The sequence below is a fragment of the Drosophila tropicalis genome, unplaced genomic scaffold, assembly GCF_018151085.1.
Source record: "Drosophila tropicalis isolate 14030-0801.00 unplaced genomic scaffold, ASM1815108v1 contig_393, whole genome shotgun sequence".
Classification (NCBI taxonomy): domain Eukaryota; kingdom Metazoa; phylum Arthropoda; class Insecta; order Diptera; family Drosophilidae; genus Drosophila; species Drosophila tropicalis.
Window position 1 is genome coordinate 4380196 of NW_027172855.1, and position 9717 is coordinate 4389912.

Consider the following 9717-nt stretch of genomic DNA (forward strand, 5'->3'; position numbering starts at 1 on the left):
TCTAAAAAGAAACAGAAGATTATGAGTGGCTTAGCAAAACTAAGTTTCATTGCATTTGAAAACTAACAATGAAAAGTAGTTAACAGGGCAGTACTGCCAACTGAATTTTAACAGCGTTGCTATCTTTACGGATGTTAAAATTACAGTGTTTGCAAGTGCGCCAAACATTGCAAGTCAACGAAATGGAACATTGGGAATGGGAAAGACCATTGAATATTGACGGTCGGCGAATTCGTGCGTGTGTAAGAATTAAATCTGCGTATTATTTATTATTTATTTATTAAATATTTCGGTATAACATTAATAAATCCCCGGTATTTTTTTCTGTGCCATCCGTATTGTTAATTTAAATTTGCTGCACAACTATTGCAGCTCTACTACACTAATACTGAACAACACTTTAGGACTAGGCGTTTTTTTTGTATTGACGAATATAAGCAAAAAGTAGTACACAATAAAATACATATATCCAACAAAGACGCAAATTAAAAAGGAGGGCACACACAGGATAACAAAATGGGGTAAGCATTTCGCATAATAAAGAAAGAATTCCTCAAAGAGGCTTTTTTTTATTCTGCAATTGAGATGGGGGAAAAATCGACGATGACGGCGTCGCTGCCAAGCTGCGCTGCGCCGCCTGCTGCTCTGCTCTGCTCCACTGGTGTTGTTGTCGGTCTTGGGCTATATGCCCCCATGTGTCTGTGTGCGTGTGTGTATGTATGTTTGTGTGTACATGGAAGTGTAGGCTGGCCAATTGAAAACGAAAAAAAGGCTAAGCAAAAACGAAGGCTACAAAAAAAAAAAAAAAACGTTTAAGCACATAATGCAATTTAGTCCGCCGACGCCAGCCAGTCAGTCAGCGATAACAACAATAATAACAACACCGACAACTAGCGGAAGCAGCAGCAGCAGAAGGAGGAGAACATAGAACATGCCAACACCTTGGTAAAATGATAAAAATTAAATATTTAAAAAACCATTAAAGTGGAATTTCTAATTAACACCCATCCACACACATACATTTCATCACGTCTCTTATCCTATTCCGCTCTCTCTCGTTCTATCGACAGCGAACAACCAATTTTCACATGCCAGGCTCATGTTTTCCACATCGATCCGAAGACCAAACGTACCTGGATTACGGCCAGCATGAAGGCCGTTAATGTCAGCTTTTTTTATGATAGTTCCCGGAATCTCTACCGAATCATCTCAGTGGAAGGCACCAAGGCAGTAATTAATTCCACAATCACACCAAGCATGACATTCACACAGACATCCCAAAAATTTGGCCAATGGAGCGATGTGCGAGCTAATACAGTGTACGGCCTTGGATTTGCATCCGAGGCGGAACTCACGAAGGTAAAGATAAAATTATTCATTCCCCCATTATTACTATTAAACAACTTCTTTTTTTTACAGTTTGTGGAAAAATTCCAAGAAGTTAAGGAGGCGACCAAAAATGCAATGAAATCTGCAAATGGCTCCAATGCGGTAACTCCGACCACTTCGGCAAATACTTCACCTATTTCTGGTCGTGCTGTAGGCATGCAGAATGATAATACCGTCATTGATCCTCACACTGTCGAGCCACCGAATTTGAATAATACACAGAATGCTAATCCAGATAGTCCATCGCATAAGCTGCTCAATACAGTTGATGGTAAACAGGATATCAGTTCGGCCACACCTTCACCACAGCCCTCATCGGGAGCAACGGTTACGGGCGGCGGTGGCATCACCATATCCTCTGGTGGCAGCATTGTGGGCATGCATACGGGTCCAGGCGCTGGTGCCACAGCTGAACAGCAATTAAAATATGAAAACGAACGTCTCAAAATGGCATTGGCTCAGAGGTGAGTGTTGAATTCGTTTTAGAATTTGGGACGCGAAATCGCTAAATCTAATGGGAAATCCATTTTCAAAATCCTTATCATATCATATCGTATCGTAATTTAATCATATTGCTATATAGAATATACCCAACTCCAATGGGTCTGATTTATTTTTATGATGTATCCGATGGTTTTTATAGTTTTTTTTATTGTCTCCTGAGGGCAAATTTGTTTATCTATTAAGTAAAGTAAACAATTTGACATATTTATCTTTAAAATAAAACAAGTTTAATCTTTTTATTATAAGATAAGATATAAAGATGCATTGAAAAATGATATGACATTTCCTAAAAAATGAAAACAACGTTCGGTTTATTTTAAGAGAAATTCACGAATTTAACAAATTTTTATCAGTTCTAGTTTTTACACCAAGATAGTTTATTAAACTGATAATATTAATATAAAATAAAATGTTTCTCTTATTATAATTTTGACAGCTGTGCCAATGCAAAGAAATGGGAAATTGAGCTCGCCACCTTGAAGAATAATAATATACGCTTAACAAGCGCCTTGCAGGTGAGTTAATCTTAAGTTTAATACTAATAAAATATATAATTTCAAGTTTATTTTCTATTTTTCAGGAATCTACGGCTAATGTGGATGAATGGAAGCGTCAATTGCATACCTATAAGGAAGAGAATATACGTCTAAAGCGAGATATGGAAGTTTTACGTGTGGGTGGTGGCGCAGCAGTAGCTGGCGGCGGAGGTGCTGGTAGTGGTGGACCTACAGATGATGAATTACGTCGCGAGGTAGCCGCTCTGAAAGCACGCACCGAGCAATTACAGACAGAACTGTTGCAACAGGAAATTGAGCTTAAAACAGCCAATATGAGTTTACGTGAAAAGTGCAATGATCAAACTGTAAGTCATAAGATTAATCTCTTACTATGTATTCGTATAGCAGAGTTGTAAAAAGATTCATTTAAATTACATTTGAGGAAGGAAATTTAGATTATCTAATTGTAATTTTTTATTTGCAGCTGGCTAAACTTAGCGAACTGAATGTGGTGTTTGCCAAGCAATTGTCAGAGTTATATTCGGTGCAAAAGGATATGGAAAATCTTATACATCCAGCAAAATGCACTTGAGACCCAGATATGGGGGCGAAAAGAAAGGTGCAAATTTAATTTATCTTATTTTTCTCTTTCATCTAAATCGAATCGTGTTGGTTTTTCAGGTTTCAGCGCAGGAACAGAATACAATGGCAAACACAACTACAACGACAGCATCATCATCATCATCAACAACATCAGGAACCACAAATACAACTACAACAACTAGTAAACGTTATCTAAGCAATTTTCTAACGGCCGAGGCCGAGAGCACCCTCTCCAATGTCACTTCAATACACACCCAGCTGCAGTCATCGCTCTATGAGCAACAGAATACGGCCCAATTGACAGCATTGGACAAGCATTCGGCATTGCTTCAAGAGCTGCATCAACGTCAAGTGGCACCCAATCGACGCAGCTCGGCCACAACAACGGTTGCTGCCGCCACTGCCACTGCAAATGTCGCCTATGATGAGGGGGCAGTTGCTGCTGGTGGGGCTAAAACTGCCACCATACTTGTTTCTAAATCAAAAACTAAAACTGGGCTGCCCTTGTTGCTAAAAAATTCCATTAACAATTAGACAAACTACAAAATCAATGAGAGAGAGAATGAAAAGAGAAGCGAACAAATAGCAAAACAAAAAAACAAATAGTCAACATTTTGTAATCTTTGTATTGGTAGATTGTAAACAGAAAAAAAAAAAACACAAAAGGAAAAAGAATCATTCACCAAAAACACTTCCACACCCCACGCTAGATCTTTAATTGTAAGAAAGTTTGACAACGGAAACCAAAAATCGAAGAATTTTCCAAATTTCTAATATTTGTGCATTTACATTTGCCCGTGAGATTTCTTTTATTTTTTTAACAATTTATTTCTGATATAGTTTTATTTAGGAAAATCTTTAAACTTTGCTGTAAGCCAGTTATTATAAATTGGTAGTTTTTTGGAATTTAAGTATCAGTTTCTAAAACCTTTTGTGCAATTTTCGATTAACTGTTTGTAATCTTCAAATGTTTTTGAACGATTTCATCACAATCAATATATTCTGTTTATTTAAAGACTTTATGAAGAAATTATTTTCGTGCAATATCATTAAACAATGCTTTAATCTTTAGCAATACCTACTATTAAATGAAAATATGAGATTATGTTTTTTAAAACCATTTTGGCAATTTTCTACTAGCAATTTAAAAGTAAATTCTTCGATTTTGTGCATCTCTCTGTTATTTATATTTACAAAATATCTTTCGGTATTACTTCTTTCGAGTCAAAACAAAAAACTAATGCCCAGTATTTAAAAGAAATAATTTTGTATTAAAAATTTTCTGTACCACTCTGCACTGTGACTTTTCCCTTTTTTAAGATTATTATTTAACCAAACACGAAAGTAATTTATTAATATTCTCGTACGCATTTGAAAGTGCAATATTATACACATTTTATTATATAACAAACATAGAAAACAATTGATACTATGTGCTCTAATAGATACATTCATTTATATTTAATTATATACACATTTTCTGCTGATTGTTAATTAATTTTTAAACGAGAGCTTGACAATGAATTACTCCATCATCAAATTATTTCCAAAGACAAAACTAAAACAAAAAATAACAAAAGAACAAAAATTGATATTGTAAATGTGCTCGAAATTTTTATATGAAATCTTTTTCGATATTTTCTAAGAAACTTGAATGTCTGTATTTATTTATTATAATAATTATTGTATTTGGATTAAAAAATTCTGTGTTAGTTTTTTTGTCAGGTTTGAAATTGTTTGTTGACTTTTGTCACAGAAAAATTATGCGTAAATCAAACCGCCTAACACATTCTCTTCCCTATTTATTGCAATTAAATACTAATTTACTAGCATTATATATATATACATATATATTTATAAATATATGAAACATATAAACTAACAATGACTTAGACGACGAAACATACTAAAAGAAAACTTCACATCAAATTATAATATTAATTTTAAACAAAATGAAATGAAAATCTAGCAAAGTAAACAAATACCAAGTCAAGTATGTGCATCAATGGAAAACTAGTTTAATATATTAACAAATTAAATGTATATATACATATTTATATGAATAAATATGTATTAAATAACAACAACAACAAAAAAAAAAAAAAAACGAAACTCGAAGAAAAGCCAGCAAAAAATATTATAAATACTAATAATAATATACAATGCAAATCTCCCCGATTTACCCCACTCACACAAACACATGCAGTTTGTTGCAACCACGAAACGGTAAAGATATATAGACACAGTATAAACACCGAACTTATTGCGGTTATATTCTAGCCATATATTGTTATGCATTTGACCGTTGCGTTATTGCATAATTAACCCAGTTAAAATGAGAAGCGAGAGAACAAACTTAAATAAACAAAAAATAAAATAAAACAAAAATGTTGAACATACAAATTTAGCAGTTAAAACATGAACAAAACCGAAAATAAATACATTAATAAATGAAAAATAAAATACAAATTTAATTCAATATATTTACAATGGTCGGTAAAATGACATTAGGCTTAGTTAAAGACTAACAATTGTCTAAGTTCATTTTAATTCTCAAATTAAATTTAGATGGTCAAATTTTAGAGATTTTGTTAATTTGGTTGGTTAAACTTGGTTGAGATTTGAGTATATATATATATATATTTTTATATAGTTAGTGGTTAACACAGTCTTTCGAGAATTCCTGAATTAAGTGAAGCTTTACAAGGTCGCTTGAAGACTTTCTGCAAGTAAAATGTCGGAAGGTCTAAAAAAAAACCCATAGACCTTGTTTTGCACAGGCACCATCTCCAGCATATGATGTTTATATTAAAGACAGTTCTATTTTTTTGGAGATCAGTTGGACTGTTTCAATTAACTGTTTCTGAATCAGGCAAACCTCTGGAAGAATGTGTATTGGGATATTACGCGACAGTTCGCTGCCACGGTCCTCGCCTCGGAAAGTAATCAACATTTGTAAAACAAACAAACAGAGGATAAGAAAAATTTGGTTGGTTGGAGTAGCAGATCAGATAAACTGGATGGGATTAATCCTTTATACGAAACTGAAGCTATGTGTTGATCGTTTTGAGGCAAAAAAGTCTCTACCATCTAACATAAACATGGATTTTTAAATCGTTGTTCGGCGGTAAACTTAATATTGAACGTGAAATATTGGCATTTAAATTATATCAAGTATATTGCATTAGTTTATACATCCAATCTTAAAGCATCATTTTATTAAATTATTCCTAAATAAATAAGGATTTATATAGCTCCGTTTTCGAACTGTCAGTCCAATCGCTGGCCTCATTTGGAGCCATAAAATTGATAAGTTTATTGTGAACCACATAGCTGAAAGAAGACAACAGAGTTAATAAATGCGATTTAGATGTATTTTAATTGACTCACCGCAGTTTTCTTCCCTTGCTAGCCCTGGTGTCGACCTTTTTCTTCATTTTTTGGCGCAACTTTTGCAGCTCAACAAACTGCTTGGTAATCTCACTCATATTGGATGTGGAACTCGCCTTGTACTCGATGAGCTCGCGAAGTTGCTGATGGTAGAAGTCACTGTCATCATATATATGTGGCTGACGCTCTGGCTCTTTCTGCTCATCCGGGTTGGTTAGCTGATTGTTGTTCTTAGGTATCTGGGACTTTTCCACCAGAGACTGACGATTGGCCAAGGCGCTGTTGATTTTCTTAATAATATCGTAATCGTCTTGCAGGGATTTACGTTTTAGGCCAGCACCCGGGGTCAGGAGTTTGGTACGATCATCCCATTTAAGCAGAACTTCATTGCGATAGTTTAAGGATTGTTGGAAATTATCTTGTAGAATGCTAGAAAATCGTTTAATCGGTGGTTCAGAGTCGTCTGGGAGGGATTTCCTTTTGACAGCTTGACGATGCTCCGAATTCTGTTGTGTTAGAGCCTGCTTCAGGGCCAAAAGTTGCTGTAGAAGCTTCGAGGAACGCTCCTGGGCCTCAGACAAAACTGCTTGCAGTTCCTCTTGATGGTCGGGGGAAGAATAAATAGCTTTTAGCGTTGACGGCGATGGCAATTGATTTGCTTTGGTGGTAAACTTTTGCGTGTTGATACGCAACTCTAGTAGGCGCTCCCATATGCGCAATTGGTTCTGTACACAGAGACCTTTTTGCATTTCAGCTTGATGATTGGTTTTCGACATAATGTCAGAGGGATTGATTGAGTCAGTTTGATCTTCATCCTCCTCGGAATCATCTTCATCCTCATCACCGCTATCAGCATCATCATCGCCTTCACTATCCACCTCCTCTTCATTGTCTTCGTCACTTTCTTCCTCTTCATTCTTGTCTTCAATTTCCTCGTCTTCATCTCCATCTTCACTATCCACATCTTTTCTGGCACTTTTTATTTCTTTATTGAATGCTGCCAGAGCCTCCTCATCGCTGTCACTTTGCTCATAGGACAGCTCGTCATCCTCCATTTCCTTGCGACTAGAGATCTTTCCCTTGTATTTATCGCTTTGTTCCGACAGCAACTTAACGTTGCGTTTACGGAATTCTGTACTTCTTGCATCCGGCAAATCATATTCCTCCGGTTCAAAATCTGCCAGTCTCGCCGAGGTGTCCACATCAGACTCCTCTTCACTGTCGCTGTCATTGGGATGAGCCAGCAATCGGCTAACCTTCTCAGCCACAGTCTGTGGCTGCTTCTTGTTTTTTCGCAGCATTCTTAATCTGTTTTCACATAAAATGAAATTTTGACAATAAAATGCAAAAAACAAAACAACCGCACGTGGTAAAATTTACTTACAAGCACTTAAGCCAGTGTTGTGTAATTTCCAATTTCTTTCGAAAACTGTGGATGGCGCCACTTTCGACTGGAGCCACTGTGAAAGTTCTAAGGGGAGAGTAAAAGTCCTAAGGGGAGTGCTACGCGGCTAATTTAAAAACAAATGCAATTTTTCGAATGCAACAAGGAGTATCTATTTCTTATCAGATTTTGATGAACAATATCTCATTCGACGGCAATTTTAATTCACTATGGAACTTAAGTACTTGATCTTTGATCTTGATCCTTTACCTGGTTTTGGATCTTTAGGATAATTTATAGCAATTGGATTGTTAGGATTTATTGAATGAGCTCATCATATGATTAGTATAAATATTCTGCTATTCTCCAATTGTTTGCGCTTTAGGATTTGCAATTTTATTCACTATAGGAATAATCAATATGAATATTATGTATTAATATGTACGGTTAATCAATAATTTAAAAATATTAATTCGCAATATTTTGTACTTAACTCTATGATACTGACTCGTTTTGAAACTTGGCCTATGATTGTCTGTGCATAGCAATTTGAGCAATTTTTTGAAATACTCAAAAAATAATCAATTAAATTGGTCTAAGCACATGACAACCAATCAAAACAATGTTCAAGTGAAACTGTCATTGATTTAAATATTATATTGTAGTAGCGGAATCAAATTTAAAACTTATTAAGATTTTCAATAAAATTATTTACATTAGATCTTTACATTATACATGCTTCAAAAATTTCCTTATATCTTTCATTTATGTAAGTATTCAAAGAGTTTTCGAAAACTTTTGTTGTTGCATTGTCGAAACTGAGGAAGGAAACCGTTTGTTCCAATCGTCTTTAACCAATATTAACTTTAAATATTCAAATTAAAAACAATAATTTTAGTCATAAAAAAACGCATTAAATTTGGTCTATTTGACTCATACTCTTAAAATGCTCGTTAAAAGTCATTCCCTAAATGAGACAAAGTGTTACATATCCTTGAAATAAACCATTTTCATTATTATTCAAGGAACTGACAGTGAAAATAATCTTTAATGTGGGTTATATGGTGTCATTGACCTGATCCTACAGTTTCCGGCTCGACTTCGTTTGTGTAAGTTTGGTTTGAATGTGTATTCCTGTTTCATATTTCATAGCACACTTTTGGGCCGATCCATTAAAATGTTGCTTTTCGCTTTATCAATTTCCAATTTCAACACTTTAAGCTTCATATTATATTTCAGTTTGCGAATTGAAAGCAAAAACACTCACCTTTGTCGCATGTTTGCTCATTAAAATCGACAAAGCACAGGTGCATCTTGATAATGGATAAACACCCATTGACACTCGCACGCAAGTTAATGTAGCATACAATAGCGGGCGCCATGAACTTGAAATTGAAATCTGAAATCTGAAATCCTTTTGACACTCATTATATTTAATGAAAAGGTTCAGTTTGCCAATAGCGAGGTTATATTGTTAACCTTGACTGGCAAATGACAACAGAAACGAACGAACGCTCAAAGAGTTCATAAGGATACAAAATTGCGCAGTGTTTGAAATAAAACAAAACTCATCGAAATAGAGGCAAAGTCAAGACGTGCCGCCCCTCATACGAGAGACGTACTACAAAGGGAGATAAGAATTATAAGTAATTTTAATTGAGCGTTTTTTTTTTTTGTTATTTCGTTCGTTTTTTTTTTTTTTTTTTTTGACGAAATGGTGATAAGAGTGAATTTGTTTTAAGTGTCTTTGACGATCCAGGAGCCATAGACAGACAGCATTTGAACTTTGAGTTGAATTTGAGACACACTCTGGATTGATAAAATTGACATTTTGTTGTTGTTGTTGTTTTTTTTTATGCGGGCGGGCCCCAAATACGCATACAGAGACAAAAATTGGGGTCGCCTTTAAGTGTTATCGTTATCGCAGCTCCTCAGCAGCGTTGCCAACTA

At 35.1% G+C, this 9717-nt stretch overlaps 2 protein-coding genes across 2 annotated transcripts; one reads left to right on the forward strand and one right to left on the reverse strand.

The window, feature by feature from the left end:
* The first annotated feature begins 248 nt into the window (after positions 1-248).
* On the forward strand, positions 249-4834 carry homer (protein). The gene is given in 7 exon segments (XM_068284915.1): positions 249-521; positions 1071-1359; positions 1420-1853; positions 2330-2408; positions 2474-2755; positions 2875-3009; positions 3072-4834. Coding segments are annotated over 7 exon segments (1680 nt in total). The 5' UTR covers positions 249-516; the 3' UTR covers positions 3528-4834.
* Positions 4835-6146: 1312 nt separating this feature from the next.
* On the reverse strand, positions 6147-7763 carry Aatf (Apoptosis antagonizing transcription factor). Its single transcript, XM_068284919.1, has 2 exons — positions 6384-7763; positions 6147-6326 (listed from the first exon to the last, which is right to left on the reverse strand). The coding sequence occupies exons 1-2, from the start codon at positions 7682-7684 to the stop codon at positions 6224-6226; spliced, it is 1404 nt and encodes a 467-aa protein (XP_068141020.1). The 5' UTR covers positions 7685-7763; the 3' UTR covers positions 6147-6223.
* Positions 7764-9717: the final 1954 nt, after the last annotated feature.

Coding starts and splice junctions, on each gene's coding strand:
- Aatf (XM_068284919.1), bottom strand. CDS start 7,684: ATGCTGCGAAAAAACAAGAAGCAGCCACAGACTGTGGCTGAGAAGGTT. Junction 6,327..6,383: donor AGCAAGGGAAGAAAACTGCG/GTGAGTCAATTA, acceptor GTCTTCTTTCAG/CTATGTGGTTCACAATAAAC.